The 19104-nt window shown below is 40.6% G+C and overlaps 2 protein-coding genes across 2 annotated transcripts in view; one reads left to right on the forward strand and one right to left on the reverse strand.

Annotated features, from left to right (window-relative positions):
• The window catches only part of PYGL (phosphorylase, glycogen, liver), a 33808-nt gene extending 24610 nt beyond the window's left edge, over positions 1–9198 (forward strand). The window contains exons 10-19 of the mRNA XM_014541003.1: positions 222–385; positions 843–957; positions 1544–1645; positions 1768–1915; positions 2032–2090; positions 2199–2340; positions 3981–4188; positions 5474–5608; positions 6250–6316; positions 8844–9198. Coding sequence (XP_014396489.1) covers positions 222–385; positions 843–957; positions 1544–1645; positions 1768–1915; positions 2032–2090; positions 2199–2340; positions 3981–4188; positions 5474–5608; positions 6250–6316; positions 8844–9020 — 1317 coding nt within the window. The 3' untranslated portion in view covers positions 9021–9198. The remainder of the gene's footprint in view (positions 1–221; positions 386–842; positions 958–1543; positions 1646–1767; positions 1916–2031; positions 2091–2198; positions 2341–3980; positions 4189–5473; positions 5609–6249; positions 6317–8843) is intronic.
• Positions 1–19104, reverse strand: part of ABHD12B (abhydrolase domain containing 12B) — an 82497-nt gene that overhangs the window by 3168 nt on the left and 60225 nt on the right. The window contains exons 9-13 of the mRNA XM_014540983.1: positions 18747–18826; positions 12011–12093; positions 10611–10689; positions 9897–10015; positions 9664–9777 (exon numbers count right to left, since the gene is read on the reverse strand). Of these exons, the coding sequence (XP_014396469.1) occupies positions 9750–9777; positions 9897–10015; positions 10611–10689; positions 12011–12093; positions 18747–18826 (389 nt within the window). The 3' untranslated portion in view covers positions 9664–9749. The remainder of the gene's footprint in view (positions 1–9663; positions 9778–9896; positions 10016–10610; positions 10690–12010; positions 12094–18746; positions 18827–19104) is intronic.

A 19104-nucleotide genomic window follows, 5' to 3' on the forward strand; every position in this document is an offset into this window, starting at 1 on the left:
TTTTTTAAGTATCCAAGTCTGAGTAGGACTCTGTTAAAGACATCTTTTTGAAAGTACTAAAATACAGGGATGGCATCTCCTGAAGGCTAACCAGCCACTCTCTGTGGGAGTGAGGTTTTATATTCACTCCATCAAGAATTTTGGTTGGAAAGTGAACAACGTTATCTCAACGTTGCTTTAAACCTGAGTGACCAGTGAAGCCTTTCTCTTCCTTTGGCTAGAAAATCGCAGCCTTGTTTCCTAAAGATGTTGACCGTCTGAGAAGGATGTCTCTGATCGAAGAGGAAGGAGGCAAGAGGATCAACATGGCCCACCTCTGCATTGTGGGCTCCCATGCTGTGAATGGCGTGGCTAAAATCCACTCAGACATCGTGAAGACCCAAGTGTGAGCTTCCAGTCCCAGGGCGGTGGGTCTGACGCTGCTCCATGAATGGAACAGTGCGAGTGAACTCAGTGTTGCTTTGGAGAGGAGGAACGACCCCGACAAAATGTTTAAAAGTATTTTTTTTTTCTTGAGAAAAGGCCCTTCCTCTATGGACCATCCTAATTCTAGATATAGGAGACCAAAACTAAAATTATTCTGTTGAAAAGTCTGGTTAAATGTTGGTGCCAGAAAATCATACGGAGGTGATTAGATTTGGAATTTTCCTTGTAACTATTTTGAATCGCAAATGGATTTCTATTTAGAATGACACCCATAGATGCTCTTAGCTCCTCCCTCCACCTTTATTTAATCTTTCTAAGCCAACACTTGACTCTTTGAATATAACTCTGAACTTCATCCTGCATGCAGGAACCTGCTGTTTCAGCCAGACTCAGTGGTGTGTCTCTTCTGTCTCCAGATTCAAGGACTTCAGTGAGCTAGAACCAGACAAGTTTCAGAATAAAACCAATGGGATCACTCCAAGGCGCTGGCTCTTACTCTGCAACCCGGGGCTTGCAGAGTTAATTGCAGAGGTAACTGGGAAGTGCTGAGAGGGAGAGGGAGAGAGGGAGAGGGATCCGACTGGAATGCAAGAGGCATGAGTGCACTTAGAATTTGCAAATACAATCTGTAGCAGGGCCGGCTTCATCAGCACGTGGCCTGTGCAGTCCCATGAGGCTCTGTGCTTGACTTAATTCTCTGCTGCAGTCACCTTGAAAGTCTCAATTTTGATCAAGGGTCCCTACCAATTCTGTACCTGGTCCTGGCTAACAGTATTCATATGACACACAGATGGAAGTTGGTAACTCTATTTAGTAAAAGAGGATAACAAAGGTCATATAAATAACTAGTGGAACCTGGGTCCTTTGCCAGCCTCTTTAGGTAGATTTCCTGTTTTTAACACAATACCCCTGAGACTACTACATTTAAGATACCTGCAAAGTGTCCTTCCCACACAGCAGTTCTAGCCCCTTCTCTGAGTGAAGCCATTCTGCGTCTTGTGTGGTAGGTGAGCTGTCCCGTGGTAGCTGAGTGAGCACGCACCACAGGGACAGAAGCTGCTCATTTGGGCCTGATTGCCATCCCTGATTAAAGCCACCTCTTCCTTTAAACTGAAAGAAAATCGGGGAAGACTACGTGAAAGACCTGAGCCAGCTGACGAAGCTGCACGGCTTCCTGGGGGACGACGTCTTCCTCCGAGAAATTTCCAATGTGAAGCAGGTGAGACTCGGTGTGGGTTCTTGCCCGGCACGTGCTTTTGAGGGTTTATGCTCCAGTTTTTAAGAGGGACCACCCGAGGCTTCCCCATCAAAAGGACTCCTGCCCGTGCACTGTCTCAACAGGAGAACAAGCTGAAGTTTTCTCAGTTCCTGGAGAAGGAGTACAAAGTGAAGATCAACCCAGCCTCCATGTTTGACGTGCACGTGAAGAGGATCCACGAGTACAAGCGGCAGCTCCTGAACTGCCTGCACGTGATCACCATGTACAACCGTGAGTCGGCCCTGTAGCCACCAGGTGCCCCGGGGGCGGAAGCAGCACCCCGTGCAGGCCTCGCCACCCCGGCCATCATCCATCCCGTGCTCCATCCACTTCTCCATCTTTTTCAGGCATTAAGAAAGACCCTAAGAAGTTGTTCGTGCCCAGAACAGTTATAATTGGTGGCAAAGTAAGTTGATTTTGTTCACTGGGGATGTGGGGGCGCTAATCTCTTGCCGTTTCTCCACTTCCTCGTTTCGTGGCTGCATTGTCAGTGTGTTCCACATTCTTCCCCAAGGCTGCCCCGGGATACCACATGGCCAAAATGATCATAAAGCTCATCACTTCCGTGGCAGATGTGGTGAACAATGACCCCATGGTTGGAAACAAGTTGAAAGTCATCTTCTTGGAGAACTACAGAGTGTCTCTTGCTGAAAAAGGTAGTGCCCTCATTGCAAACCATGTGAGGCCAGGGCAAATGCTAGGAAGAGATGACAAGATATGGAAAAGTGGGGCAGCTGAGCTCAGGGAGCCAGGAGCTGGGGATAGAAGGTGTCACCGGGCAGAGTAAGAGCCTAAGCTAAGAGCTTTTAAGATGACCCAACTGACAATGAGATTGCTGTCCCCAGAGTCAACATCACAGTGTACATTTCACAGTATCGCGGTATACATTTGCAAGTGCATTTTCCTCCCAGCTAGTCAGAGCTGGGGGCTAGAGGAAGCAGCTCTGAGGTTTTGGTAAAGTGCAGACTGTGCTCTACAAAAGAAAGAGCAGATCTTCAGTTCCCAGCCCCAGTTTTGCAATAGGATACCAACTCCCCAGCCCCCAGATAATCCTCTGGTCACTTCGTTTGTTCATGTGGCAACAGGGAATGAGGACAGACGTCAGGCTGCCAGAGCACGAGGCTTAGCTGTGCCTCAGATGGGCCCTCCGAGATCAAGCGTTGAGTTTCCATGTGGGGACAATCAGACTGGCTAGAAGCCAACATCCCTTTCTCTACCACTGGGACCTTTGCTATTTGCATCACATACAAAGCGCCATCCACATTCAAATGCCAACTGTGTATTGACCTGTTTCCTGCATTGAAAAGGGATCTTTCTCTTTTTGAGGTGTTTGTGGGTCCTCTGCTGTTACTGTTTAAGAACTGTCTGCACGAAGGAAAAGGAGCCAGGTTCCTAGGGATGCAAATGAACATATACCTAATCCACAAATAAGCTCTGAAACTAAAGCAGAGAGTCAGTCCCCACCTTTGTAGAGAAGCGGGCAGGAGGACTGCAGGCTGCACTAATTTGTGTAAATCAGGCTGAAAGCTCAGAGGCTTGGTGTCTGGCCCTAGACACACCTCAGTTGCATGTGGCTCATTTCCTTGCAGTGAAAGTGGAAGAAGGGTGAGGAGAAGTGGAAGGAATACAAACAATCCTGTTTCCTCCGATTGCAAAAGAAGGGTCAGGAGAGACTCTGAATTTTAAGGATCTAGAAAGAGAAGTTCCAATATATTAAAATTGTAAAGAAGATGAAATAAAAATAAAACCATGACAAAATTTGGAAGGGAAAAGAGAAATGGGTCAACTTTCATAGCAGAGAGTCAATAGATGCTGTTTGAAGTTTATAGACCAAGAAAGAGTAGGATAAGCATATAGTTATTTAGCACTGTGGCCATAACCACCAAGATAGCACATCAAAAATGGACAAAAGTGGCCCAGCTGGCGACTTTTGCATCCCTATGAACCAGGAGGTTACAGTTTGATTCCCGTTCAGGGCATATGCCCAGATTGCGGGCTCTGTCCCCAGTGTGGGGCGTGCAGGAGACAGCCGATCAATGATTCTCTCTCATCATTGATGTTTCTGTCTCTCTCCCTCCCCCTTCCTCTCTGAAATCAATAAAAGGGGGGGGGGGACAAAAGTGGTTGCCTGAGCCCTGGGGAAGAGTGAGATCTGTCCTTCACCATTTGAATGTTTATCTTGATGACATGCACTACTTTAGTGATCAAAGCAGGCCAGCTACATAAATTCTTAGATGAAATAGAAGCAGATCTAGAGTCAGAATCACTCACTTTAACATGCCTGTCTTGCTTGCAGTCATCCCAGCCACAGATCTGTCGGAGCAGATTTCCACCGCAGGCACTGAAGCCTCAGGGACAGGCAATATGAAGTTCATGCTGAATGGGGCCCTGACCATCGGGACCATGGATGGGGCCAACGTGGAAATGGCAGAGGAAGCCGGGGAAGAGAACCTGTTCATCTTTGGCATGAGAATAGATGATGTAGCTGCTTTGGACAAGAAAGGGTGAGAGAACAGCTCTCCCACGAGGGTGCCTGCCCACCCAGGTATCCCACTCAGGCTGAGTCACAGGAAAAGTGGCAGCAGACATCTCCCAAGAGTCAGAGGAGCCTCCTGGCCATGGATTAGTCTAATGCAGTGGTTCTCAACCTTAGCTGCACATTAGAATCACCTGGGAATCTTTTTAAAATCCTGATTTCTGGGCCTCATCATTAGTAACAAAGAAACAGAATTTCTCGGTACGGCCCAGAAATCAGGATTTTAAAAAGATTCCCAGGTGATTCTAATGTGCAGCCAAGGTTGAGAACCACTGGTCTAATGAAATCCAGCAAGTTAAAGTTAAAGGACCTTGGGCCCAGGTGCATGGGGTTGTTGCTCTTCAGTATCGGCCATTGCAGAGCGGGCCTGATGAGCTGGTCACTTCTCTGCATCCTGTGATTTTTAACTTGATCAAAAGATGAACCAGTTTTTGCCTATGATTTAAGATTGCTCCTTTAAGATTGCAAACAGATGAACTAAAATGTAGGAGAGGATAGGTAAGGGTGTACAGAAGCACCCAGGAATAGTTTCTCTTAGAATACGGATAGATTTATTAACCAGGTTTATTAACCTGGATTAAAAAAAGTGCTGCCCAAAGGAACGACAGGGATCACAACATTTGGGGGTTGTCAGGTATACTTCCTGACCCTGGGAAGTAAATTTTAACTCAGTAGCAACAAATCTGGGGATCTGTGGGTCCAAAAGCAGCTGGTTAACTTAACATAATGCTTGTTTAGAGCCGTAAAGTCTGCTTTGAAATGAATCTTACTGTCTTCTAGACTAGACTATTGCTCTGGGACTAGAATTTTTTTTAAAATCTACTGTCAATGTCTTCATTTACAAAGAACTAATCAACTTTAAGTGTGGAGGGGGGAGGGAGAAATGTCAGGATCTAGTCAAATATTATTGATACCCATATTGAACTTTATAATGACTTCTATAAAATTTAGTATTTCTGAATGCATTTTTCACAGCTAATGTGGTGTCTAGTGTATTGCTAAAGGACTAGAATTTTTTTAAAAATCTGTCAATGCATTCATTTACAAGGAACTAATCAACGTTAAGTGTGGAGGGGGGAGGGAGAAATGTCAGGATCTAGTCAAATATTATTGATACCCATATTGAACTTTATAATGACTTCTATAAAATTTAGTATTTCTGAATGCATTTTTCACAGCTAATGTGGTGTCTAGTGTATTGCTAATCACAAACACTAACAGAACTTTCTTCTTACCTCACCCCCATCCCACAGATACAACGCAAAAGAATATTACGAGACACTTCCAGAGCTGAAGCTGGCCATTGATCAAATTGACAATGGCTTCTATTCTCCCAAGCAGCCTGACCTCTTCAAAGATGTAATCAACATGCTATTTTATCATGACAGGTGAGTTCCCCCAAGAAGGTGGTGTTATTTCAGCCGTGACAAGGGAGCAAGAACATCATAAACCAACTACAACCCAACTATGTAGATTAGCATAGATCTGTGATCTGACAAGCTAACCTAGGCTTGGAAAGAGAAATTAAAGATTCTCCACTGGCGATGCTAGGAAGCTTTAAGGATAAGACCCGCAAATCTGGTGTTCTTTTTCTCCTTCCACTGGTGGACACAGCTTTCAGATGCATCTGTATGATGACATTCTTCCCTGTGGGGAGGACTGTAGAAAGGTTGAGGGCTGTTTAAAGTTCTTGTGAATGGAAATGTGAGTTCAGTAAAGCGGCCATGAAACAAAAGAGAATTTTAAATGGAATCTTAACACATCTATTAATGAAGCTCTTTGTTGTTTTGATTTTTCCTCCCAATCACACAAAAAACAACAACACAGGTTTAAAGTGTTTGCAGACTATGAAGCGTATGTCCGTAGAAAGGTTGAGGGCTGTTCAAAGTTCTTGTGAATGGAAATGTGAGTTTGGTAAAGCGGCCATTAAAACAAAAGAGAATTTTAAATGGAATCTTAACACATCTATTAATGAAGCTTTTTGTTGTTTTGATTTTTCCTCCCAATCACACAAAAAACAACAACACAGGTTTAAAGTGTTTGCAGACTATGAAGCGTATGTCAAGTGTCAAGAAAAAGTCAGCCAGCTGTACATGGTGAGTACACAGCTGAGACGTATAAAGTAAACCAGCTTACTATGGTTAATTTAAAATTCTGTTTCTTTTTATTAAGTCTAAATAACAGGGCCCCACTGACGAATCAAAAAAGGGAAGTGAGACAACTGTCTAGGTTGTTCAGATCAAAACTCGACTTTTCCCACGTTTTAGGCAGAGGTTGACTCGACATTTCCATAGCAGTTGTAAATGTTTTAATGTCCAAGTAAAAAAATCACAAATTATTTTATATTTATTGAGCACCCACCATGTAGCAGGCATGTCCTGGAAAGTAAAGGTATAAATCCAAATTGAATACTCGTTTTACCCACTCACTTATTCAACAGAGAGGCATGGGGGCCTTCCCATGGCAGGCACTGTGCTGGGCACGGACAGTCACTTTCTTCTTACCACACCCTTCCAGGAGCCTGTTCAGTGCACATCAGAATCACCAGGGCAGCTTGTTAAAGTACAGATGCCAGTCTCCCTGGGAGAGAGTCTGACCCAGTAGTGGGTGGGATCACCATCAGTATTTGGAAAACCTGCTTAAATGATTCTAATGCTGAGCTTTAGTTTATTGGGATAAAGACTGACCCCCTTTTTCTTTTAAAATTGAAAAGAAATTGAAGGTTTTATGTTTGATTTTTTTTTAAGAAAGGAAAGGAACAAGAAAGACTGTACTTAAAAAAATAAAAGGCAGGTGGGAGGAGGAGAAAGGAGGAAAAGGAAAGGCCGGAGCCATGCACATCTTTATCAAGCAGCCCAGCCCTCTGGGTTCATTAGTAGACACAAGGAAAGGTTCATCATCTCTGATACAATCGACTTTTAGTGAATTGCAGACACCACAGAAGAACAGATACCGAAAGAGGCTGGCTCTCTGCCAAGACTCCAGGATGGGTCTCTTGGGGTCGATGTCCTTGAGCCTTCTGGTGGCCCTTGCCCCCTTAGTCTTTATTGTTGCCCTCCACCTTGAAAACCATTGTGCAGTAGACGAGTCAAGAGCCATAAAGTCACCACCTCCTGCCTTTGTATTCATCAGTAACTACTTCCAGCAGAAACATATTTCACTAACATTTCTTTCCATTCCTTTCCCAAAGCAGGTAACAGGGTGGTTCCTACAGTCATCCCGAGTATCCCACTGGGTTTTAAAGTAGGCTCATTCAAGGCTCATGCTGCTTCACAACCCCTAGCTTCTGTAGAGTCCTATCCAGTCCCCCAAAAGTGTACAGACCAGAGTAAATTCCAGTTCATGGCCATAAGCAAGGAAGGGCAGTAAACTGAGTTAAACTTTAGTGGCCTACTCCCTGCTTCCTGAACACTGGAAAGAGCAGCCTCAAAGACAGAGAAAGGAAAATGGCCACCTCTCCCTCTTTCCTCTTGATTGCAACCCATGCTTGTCTATAGAAAGGCTGCAGAGGGAAGAAATAAAAATAACACAGGAACAAGAAAGGGAAATCTGGCCAAGGGCAAGCACAAACGTGAATGTCGAACTTGCACAATGGGCCTCTTCTGTGAAAATGATGGCCCCCATCCAAAGGATGCTCATCTAGAAGCCAAGTATTTGGGACAGTCTTTCTTGTTCATTAGTGCAAATTGCAGTTTTTACTCTTAACAATAATTGTATTGTTGAGGCTTAATGACGAGACTTCCCATCCATGTGAGTTTGTTTTCTAAGCCTCAACAATACAAAGAAAGTGAAGAGATGAGGCTTTTATTCTTTTATTTTAGTAAGTTTCCAGAGTCTGAACAAACTAATTTCAGACTCTTCTCCACAGTACCTTAAGGAATGATGGTAGTTTTAGATTTTTTTAATGCTTATAATGCATTGCTATTGGTTTTAAATAATGTTCTGGTAATTAACAATGAACTGTTAGAGTTCTTTACAAAATCATGAGGTTATTAAATACTTTCTTATAATCTTATTGATATTAAAAGGAATGAGATTTGGATGTTACATATTTTATTAAGGATAAACCCTAATTAATCATGTTTTGAAATCCCAACGGGATTCAGTATAAACCTACTGGGACATCTACCTTCAGAAAAAAGTAGGTCAATAAAGTCTCTCAGTGGATCATTAGCATTCTAGCATAGTGTTTTCCAAACTTTGTGAGCCACAGGTTAAATCTCTTGACTTGGTTTCTAGCAGATAGTGAATATTAGTGTTCTTTTCATCTGTAGTTTAAAGGAAGGTATCCTCATTTGAAGCAAAGCATGGAAAATATGATTTCCATGCAAAAACATCGTAACTATAGCAAAAATTATCAATTAGGTAATTTACATCCCTGGTTTCTCTGAAAATGAAAAATATATATTTTTCATTCTTAAGAGAAATATATACTCTAAATAGGAGAAGAGCTCAGTCTGCTCTATTTAGCTCTCAACTTAAGACATAGGTATTTATAATTCACTACAATTTACTCCTTTCGTTTTCTCCATGAAATGTGCTTCGATATGCTTGGCCTGATGTTTGTCCTAAAGCTCAATGAGTAGTGAGGCCCTGGGCCTCATATATCTGTGTTGTTTACAGAATCCAAAGGCCTGGAACGCGATGGTACTCAAAAATATAGCTGCCTCGGGGAAATTCTCCAGTGACCGCACAATTAAGGAATACGCCAAGGACATCTGGAACATGGAGCCTTCAGATATAAAGATTTCCCTATCCAATGAATCTAGCAATGGGGTGTACAAAGCCAGTGGAAAGTAAGTTGTAAAATGTCTCTAGAAAAAAAATAGTTTCTTATTGGACTTGAACCTTTTTGCAACATTCTTTGATTTTGTTTTGTTTTGTTAGCTAACAATCCAGTTAAGTATCTCTGGGGATTGGGCAGGGAAAGTGTATAACTGTATTGGAGCTAAAAATAAAGTATGAATTTCCAGAGCTACCTGAGTCTCAAAAGGTATTATTTTATAACAAATTGAGTAGCATGCGAGGACCTTCCCCTAGAAAAAAATGCGTGGAACGTTTTAATGCCATTTAAATGAACTAAAACACAAATTATTTAACTACATTGGAGCACTTTTCTTACACTGCTATCTAAGTCCAAACCAAAGACTATACCTGATTCACAAATAGCCCAGGGTGTTTGGCAACTGCACATTTTTATATGGGATCCAGTTTTTACCAAATTCTGATTCTCTGCAGAGATGTCTCAACATGTTCCATGAACTAAATGAGAGCATCCCATACCACCCAGCACCCATGCTTGTAGCTGGCAAGTGGCTTGCAGACATGCCAATGACTTTAGCTCATCCAAGCATCCTGGTACAGTTTTACACAAACAATACACATCACAGGTGGTACACCCATGCTTTGTAGCTGGCAAGTGACTTGCAGACATGCCAACGACTTTAGGTACAGTTTTACACAAACAATACACATCACAGGTGGTGTTTGGACCAAGTCTTCGCTGGAGGTTTCTGCTGCTCTCAGACCTCATGCCCACTGCTGGCTCAGGAAATCTCTGCAGAAAAAGGACCTAGATCAGATCACACGCTTTCCCCACCTCGAGGTCCACGTAAGCCAGATCAGCCCTAATTGCCTTTAAGGGAAGAAAATCACATTTAGCAAAGCTACTCTTACCTCACAGTTTTTAACAGTGTGGGGCTTCTACAAAGCAGGTTGTGTTGGAAGCCAGGAGGAAAGATCACCATCTTGACCCTGTCTTTGTTCCTGTATGCATTGTGTGCAATTTCATAGAGCTGCAAGGGCACAGAAAGACAGAGACTCAAAGGCTGACCATCAGTGCTGTTGTTTTTCTAGGCTGACTGTCTTACAGCAGTACAGAAACAGCCAGCTTGAGGAGTTAGTCCCATTAGGTCAGAGACATGGAGACTCTCCACATTCCCAACTGGCTGCCTCTACAGCTAAAGGACTGAAAGCTGCATGACTAATAGGGAATGCTGACAGGACATCCTTCCACTGTCCATACCTCCCTGCAAGGGGACAAGGGATTGTGATGGACGCACTTTGTTTGGTTAAAAGAAAAGAAACTGCCTCCCCCTTTTTAGAGCCACTACAGGAAAGATACAGCAGTTCCTATAGTATCCTGGGTCCCCACAACACTTCCCGGTTCACCGACCCCAAATGAGGAGCCAGGGTCCACCACAAATGCTCCTTGGAGCTGATTAGCATGGATGCTTACTGTATACACCAGGCAGCATGGCTATTTAGGGGTGTAGGGAATCCCTTAGAATGTCAGAGACCCTCCTTTGGGCTCTCATCAAAGTTTGACTGGAAGAGAAGATGGTGAAATAAGAACAGTATGTCTCAGTCAGGCCTCTGTTCATGGTTTACCTGTTTTCCATTCGCCAAAGGCACTGTTCTGTCATCCTCGCCGTGAAGGATGAGGAGGGGGGAAGACAGGAATTTTACACTAGGAACAGGTAGAAGAAAAGCATTCAGTTCAAGAATTAACGCTGGGATTTCTCCTCCTCCTCCAAGTTAAAGCTTTACCAAAACATGAGGTTTGCCCAAAATACAAGAACTCTCTTTCCTTCCCTCCCAGGCATAACAGCTTCATATATAACAAACTCCACACAGTAACTTATTTTTCTTCTGGGTAATACTCTCTTTCTCCTATGCACTCATGTAGTTTAATTAGGTATCTAATTAATTTAATCTACTTCCATGTGATTTTCTTTTAAAATAATGAAGAACACTGAAGTATTGAATTTGTACAGAATTAGAAGAACCTTATCTTTTTCCTTACTCCACCTAATAGCATAATACTTGGAATATTATAATTAAAAGAGCCCTGGCCAGTATGGCTCATCCCATGCACCAAAAGGTCACCTGCTTGACTCCCAATCAAGGCACATACCCAAGTTTCAAGTTCAATCCCCAGTCAAGGTGCATACATTGAGAAAACCAATTGATGTTTCTCTCTCTCTCCCTCTCTCTTCCCCTCCCTCTCTAAAAAAAGCAATAAAAACTTTTTTTTTAAATAAAAGACTCTAAAAGAAAAAGAAAAACCCTAAAATAACAAGAACTTCCACAGGACAAAATATAACTCTTTGTGGCAATTTATTTTTCCCCATAAATGTACAGGGTGAACATGTAATTAATGGGTTTGATTAGCTTCCTGGTCAACTTCCTACTTTGGAGGAAGCCTTTCAAAAAGGCTGTGGCATGAAGAATGTTCGTTCCTGACTCCAATGACATTCTCAAACAATACTTCCCTCCCCCACCCCCTTCTGATACCCATCCATCCCTGCCACAGTGACTTGCTGTTACTCCTGAGGATGTTAGATCCCTCAAGTGTGTTGAAATATAAAAATATTGATAACAACTATGTATTTGCAGGTGCTCAAATTCTCCTACTACAAGAGGGCAACTTGCCAAATTCTATTCATTGGTTTTGCTGTCAGGTTAGTAGGCTGGATAGCAGATAGGTTTTAGTTACGTGCGGAATAAGGCCTAAAGTCAGGGACCCCTAAATCTACAGCTCCCTTTATGACTTCAGAGAAAATATTGAATCTGTAAAGTCATCAAATTAGTCATAAGGAAAATGCCAAATACTAAAAACTTGTAGATACATTACCCTAAATCCTAGTGCCCACCTACAAATTCTCATCTAGTCTTTCAGACTTCTCATCTACCCATCCAGTAAGTCACATGATAGTCACCACCCCTCCCCCGCAAGAATCCTACAGGCATAGTAATAGAACAATGGACATTTTTAATCATTAGCTTACTTTTCATCATTAGGGAAGACTATTTTGTCTTTTCTCAAAGCATCCATAAGTGTTTGTAAAAATCCTGGAAGTTTCTGGTAAATCTATTTTTTAAAAGGAAAAAAACAATTAAAACTTTGCCTGCAGCTATATAATTTGTAGTTTTCCACCATGAATGATGGTAATAGAGAGTAACTTTCTAAATATAATAAACTTGAAAAAAAGCAAAATTTTTATGATTGTAAAAGTAATTCATAGCATTGTAGGGAATTTGGAAAATACAAAAGGAAACAAGAAACAAATCACACATAATCCCACCATCCATAGACCATCACTGTCCTCTCTTTAAAATACAAACAGCACTATTAACTTATTTCTTCATATTCTGAAAGGAGCAGTGATACTCATAATCTAAAAATTGCTTCAACAGTGAATATAACTAATTGGTTTAGTTGGGGAACAGAATATTCTGATTAGTCAAAAAATCCTGTTGAAAGTACACAATACATATAACTAGTTTTAAAGAATTTGAACTGCTGAATTAATACTGCAGTTGTTTTAAAAGGCATTTTAGGTTTTAACAATGACCACCGGACTGCAAATATAACAATTGCATTCTAAACATACTGAATTTCCTTTTTAATGGCAAATTCCAGTGAATTGAATTCTAGTTAAATCGGCTTTATCATATTTTGAGGAGGTAAATTGGTTTATATGCCTAAAAGCATTCATTTCAACTAAAAATGAAGATGGGACAAAAACCCTGAGCAACATTACCCCTTCCTCACCAACTTCAATTCTACCTCCAAGCTACATCCCAGATACATTCATTTCTCTCCATTCCCCTGTCACCCAGCCTAACACACCTTTCATCTCTTGCTTGAATTACACCAACAACTGCAAGTGACCCGCTGCGTCCACCCTCCCCGAGCTGTAATCCATGTCCCACGGGGAAACCAGTGATCGCTTCAACAACGTGCCAATCACATCCTGTCACTCTTTTGCTTCACACCCTCCAAAGGCACTTGGATTTCACCCAGTGTCACTTTGGCCTTTGAGGCCTGACACCATCCGGCTGCTGCCTCTACCCACTGCCTCATCTATCACTACGCCCTCCCTCTCCAGGTCCGGCCCAGCCGCCTTCTGTTCCTGGAACAGCCTTGATCCCACCTCAGGGCCCTTGTCCTTGCTTTTCCCTCAGTCCACGTCCTCCACATTTTCCTGTGAAAGCTGGCTCCTAGTCATGCAAGTCTCAGCTCAGATGATGTTTTTCAGAGCCGTTTTCCCTAACAGCTATGGAACCTTGACCTCCCACCACCCAGCCATTCTCTATCACAGGGGTCCTCAAACTACGGCCCACGGGCCACATGCAAATACAAATATTGTATTTGTTCCTGTTTTGGTTTTTTTACTTCAAAATAAGATGTGTGCAGTGTGCATAGGAATTTGTTCATAGTTTTTTTTTTAAACTATAGTCCGGACCTCCAACAGTCTGAGGGACAGTGAACTGGCCCCCTGTTTAAAAAGTTTGAGGACCCCTGCCCTATCACATACATTAAATAACTTGCATAGCACTTCTCACTATTGAAAATCCTCGTGTTGTGTACTAGTACTAGTACTTGTCTTCCGTCTCTCAAGAAAGTATGTAAACTTCATAGGAGGACGAACCACAGCTTTCTTATTCTCTACGGTATTTCTAGAACCTAGAAAACGTCCTGGTACCTAATAAGTATTTGCAAAACATGGAATGAGTCCATTATGTAAATATCCCTGGCATACACTTTAAGCCAGTGGTTCTCAACCTGTGGGTCATGACCATCGGAAAACACATATAGCATATCAGATATTTACATGACGATTCATAACAGTAGCAAAATTACAGTTATGAAGTAGCAACAAAAATAATTTTATGGTTGGGGGTCACCACAACATGAGGAACTGTATTAAAGGGTCGCGGCATTAGGAAGGTTGAACCTAAGCTATCATCAGTCCTTTTCTACTTACTGTGAGTGAATTTCACTCAGATTTTATTCCTTAGAGTAGAGGGGAGAGGGAAGGGGGTTGCAATGTAATAAATGGGATGTTGCCTAGGGAAGGAAATAGGGACAGAACTGCTAGGCTGTGGCCAGTAAATACGAACTTCAGCTTCACGATTTTAAAAATAAAAGAATGATGTTCGCCGTAGAAGCCATTTTTAGATTATGCATATCACTGCTCCTTGGAGTACAGAGAAATTAGAGTTAGCTGCTATCAAATGTAACTTGGTATAGTCTCCCACTATGAGCTATTGTAACATAGAGAATAGTAACTTTCTAAATATAATAAACTTAAAAAAAAAACTTTTTTCTGGTTTTAAAAAGTAAGTCATGCCATTGGGTAAATTGTCAGGAACGTGGGTAAATTGTGGGGAATTTGGTAGGAAATGGGTACAGAATCTGCAGTGAAGACAAAATGTCTGCTGCCGGTGTTGGCCTCAGGAACCTCCCTGGTTTCGTGGGTTTGTCTGGCCGGCATTTTTTGCCTGGTCCCAGAGCAAATGATTTGCATTCAGGTGCCGTCTGCAGATCCCAACACTGTCTCTCCTTCCCTTTCTTCCTGTCCCGGCCTTTCACCCATACGAAGGGCAAGATTTCTTGTTTTGTTTACTTTTTTCTTTGTCTTCTGATTCCACCACCCCTGGAATCAGGACTCCTCTGAGGGAAATTCAATAAGAGAAGCCCTTCAGCAATTCATCTCAAATTCCAAAGGAGTGAGAAGAAAGCTGGTCCAAGCCAATAATCTACTTTGTTATTCCTCACTCCTCCCAGCCCAGGTGCCCTTTGAGACTCAGAGGTCATAGCATCCCCTCCAGCCCAGAGCACAGCCGTGGGTTCCTAATTGGGTCTCCCTGCCTCCTCTCTGTTCTGGAATACCACCAGATAAATATTCTTAAAATACCAGATACATGAAAGGATAAACTCATGTATAAAATTACATTATTAGATGTATGTTCCTAATAATATAACCTCAAAAAAACTAAAGCAAAAATTGACAGAACTAAAATAGAAATAAACAACTCCAAAATAATGGTGAGATATTTTAATATTCTTCCTTGAGCAACTGATAAAATAGTCAAAAAAATCAGTAAGGATATAGAAGGATCAAATGACACAATTAATAGACTAATTGACACATTAGAACAGCATACCCCAAACAACAGAACACATTCTTTTTAAGCATATGGAACATTTACCAAAATCGACCATTTGTTGGGACATAAAGCAACTCTGAGCAGATTCCAAAAGCTAAAATCATAGAGAGTATACAGGGTTAGGCAAAAGTAGGTTTACTGTTGTTGGTATGGAAAATAATACAATACTTAACTTAATTTTGAGAAATTGACAAGTATATTCCAAAATATATGTGGAAATGCAAAAGGTCAAAATGGTCTTGAATAAGAGGAACAAAGCTGAAGAAGTTCACAAGATATCAAGACATATTATAAAGCTACAGTCACTAAAAGATTGTAGTATTCATATGAGCATGGACAATAGACATGGGAGAAATATGAGAACCTCCAACAGACCCATGTATACATATATGTAGAGAGAGACACTGGCATATACAGACATTGGCACTGCAGAGTGATGGGGAAGGTCCATTCAGTGAATGGCACTGGGCCAACTGGAAAGCTGTAAGTACTTATACATCCTACATATGCGAAAATACATACCTGGGATATGGCTCTAAATGTAAAAGACATAACAATTTCGAGAAGATCGCACAGAAGCGTATCTTCATAACTTTGGGTAAGCAGAGTTTATTAAGCAGGACACTTTTATTCAAAAAGTATTAACCATTAGAAAATGTTGGTAAACTGATTCACATGAAATATAGGAACATCTCTTCATTATGAGATGCCATTGAGGAAGTAAAAAAGCAAAACAAGTATTTTTTTAAAGCAAAAAATAATATATTTGAAAAACAAATAATTTTAATGACTTACCCTATGACGAACTTCTACAAATGAAAAGACAACTCAATTTAAAAAGGAGCAAAAGACATGAACAAGTATATCACAAGAGATGATATCTAAGTGGCTAATAAACATATGGAAAAATGCCTGGCTTCATTAGTCATCAAATGCAAATTAAAACCACAATGAGATATCAGTATGAGGGCAAGGATATGATGCAATTGAACTCTCGTGTACGGTAAGTGGAGAGTAAAATGGCAAAGTCACCTTGGAAAGCTGCTTGGCACTATAACTACTAAAGCTGAGCATATGCAGTCCTTGTTATCCAGCAATTCCACTCCCAATGTATACTCCATTGAAATATGCACACAAATTTAGAGAATACATGTTCAAGAATACTTATAACAATGATGTTATTAATTATCCCACATAAAAATCAACTCAGATGTCTACAAACACTAGATCAATAAATTGTACTATATTTATACAATGAAATACTACATAACAATGAAAGTGATCAATTACAGCTATACTTCATGGATAAAATCCTACTAATACATGTTGGGTGAAAAACAGAATACTTGTAAAATATGTAATGTTTAAAAATAAACCATGCTATACTGCTTAGAGATGCACACACAGGTGGTAACACTATAAAGAAAAAATATGTGGCCGTCACTCATAGGATGGAAAATGATGGATATGACTACTATAAAGTTCAGGCTAAGGATTACAGCTAAAATGGGATTTATTAGATTAGAAAGTAACATACAGATGAGACTTCTAGTGATGCTAATTTCTTGACTTGCGTGTTGGTTAGTTTTTTTTATTGATTTTTAGAGAGAAGAAGGGAGGGAGAGAGCAACATCAATGTGAGAGAGAAACATCAATCTGTTGCCTTCTCAATGTGCCCCGATTGGGATGGAACTGGAAACCTGAGCATGTGCCCTGACGGGGAATCGAGGACACTCCAACCAACTGAGCCACCCCAGCTAGGGCAATGTGGGTTACATTTTGACTCAGGTGTTCAGTCTATAATTATTTGCTACATCATGTATTTTCTCTATTATGTTAACTTTCAAAATTATAAAATTTCAAAAAAGAAACAAAAGTAAGTGGGAAGACTGTATCTGAATTGCAAAATACCTACAAGTTAGTGAGTTTGTTAGTAATTACTTAGAGTAATGTAATAGATGATCAAGTAATGCTTATCTTAAGATGAATATTCAGTCATCTGGAACCAATTGAAATGTTATATTTGTTAAATCTTAAATTACTCAGCATTCAGTATCTTAGATTGTAGAGCAAGCATGTCAAACTTGCAGCCCATATATATTTTTGTGGCCCAGCCAATACAATGGTATGCAAGAAACATTTTAATAAAAACTTCGTAACTTAATTTTTACAATATCCTGTTATACATAATTATTAATAACGAACTACAACATTCGCTAATGACTGATTACTATAATCGTGTTGCATTCATTTCCCTTACGCGCCTTACGCGCAGGCGCACCACTTCTCTCCACTAATACAAGCAGCGAATATTTTAACGGCCGATGGCATGTCATTAGTCTTAGATTGACTTGTTTGGTGTGTGCAACAGGAAATATTTCACTTTTGGAGAACAAGAAAAAATAGGTTTATTTGCATTATGCTTATTAATTTGTGCAGTTATTCAGTGTCTGGTAAGTTAATGCTCAAGAAAAAATATTAATTTTTATTAAAGTGTTCTATTATTTTATGTTAACGATTACTCATTTATTTCAGCCCTTTGTATTCAGCATGTCTCTGTGGAAATAAACCTACGTTTCTATGAAAATTGAAGCTTTGTTTTTTTGCGGCCCACATAAACTTAAACCTTGTTTATTTGGCCCGTATTAGCCTTTGAGTTTGACATGCTTGTTGTAGAGGAGATTCCTGTATTGGGTTGAAGCTTAGACATTTTCAAGATTCTGTGAAAGAGCTATCCCAGAAGTAATGCGCTGCCCTTCTCTGCAACAGTTAAGCAAATTCCAAGACGTTCTAAGATGATTTATTGTACAAAAGATTCCAAAAGTAGACAGTTGGAGAAAAGTGCACCTACATTGCCTTCCAATATTAGACAACAATTTAAATTGTGGGGCCATGTATTCCTTCTGAGAATCTCTCCTATTTTCTTTCTCTCTCTCTCTCTCCACCTCCCCCCCACCTTCTTATCTTCCTCCCTCTCACTCATTTGCTAACATTTATATGGATGTATGACTATAAGCAATTGAGCATTGGGCTTGAAATAAAATTACAAAATTTGGATAAACTGCACAATAGATTTAAAAAACTACATCTTGTTGCCCAATTCCTTATATCTTATCTTCTTGGAAAGATTGTCTCCTCTACATGGGATACTGTATAAAATCATTTGGCAGCTTCCTTGGATTCTCTGGAGGCTGTCTTATCATAAAATTATGAAAGATATATGGCTGATGGTCATAGGACTAAAAATGATGTATGGGATGTTTGGTTTCACTTTTTAAAAGAATAATAATAAACAGATAAGCCTAACTTATCTACTAAAAATTGTAAAAGATAAGAAATAAAACTTTGGCTTTTAATAAGCTACTCAATCTATTAGAAGAAAATAAAAGGACTACCAAATCCAAAAGCCATCAATCATGCCCTTCTTTAATTGCAACTGGCTAATACCCTATCTCAAGTTAGAGTAACTTAGAGGCATATAAAACTAGTTAAGAAAAAGAATGTGGTTAATAAACATAAATGTGTGGAAACACTTTGACATCTTGTGAAGATGAATAAGAGACTCACCTTTAACAAGGGATAATTGATACTTGCAGTCCACATGTTGGTAAATGGAGCTTCCAGAACAATAGCATCAACTGGGGATCCTTGAAAATATAAAAAAGAAATAACTCCCCTATCATATTTAAATATCACCTTCCCTAAATAAGGGGGAGTTAAGGTCTTGTACATCATTTGTGAAGCTTACTAATAATGCAAATTCCTGGACCCCACTCCAGACTTATTGAGTCAGAAATCAGAATCTCAGAGGGGGGGCGGGGCGGGATGTGAGAATGTGCATTTCTAACAAGCTCCCCCACTCACCAACCAAGAGATTTCCCTGCACATGGTAGTTGCAAACCAGTACCTCCTTCTAAAACAAAAC

The sequence above is a fragment of the Myotis brandtii genome, unplaced genomic scaffold (assembly GCF_000412655.1).
Source record: "Myotis brandtii unplaced genomic scaffold, ASM41265v1 scaffold253, whole genome shotgun sequence".
Taxonomy (NCBI): Eukaryota; Metazoa; Chordata; class Mammalia; order Chiroptera; family Vespertilionidae; genus Myotis; species Myotis brandtii.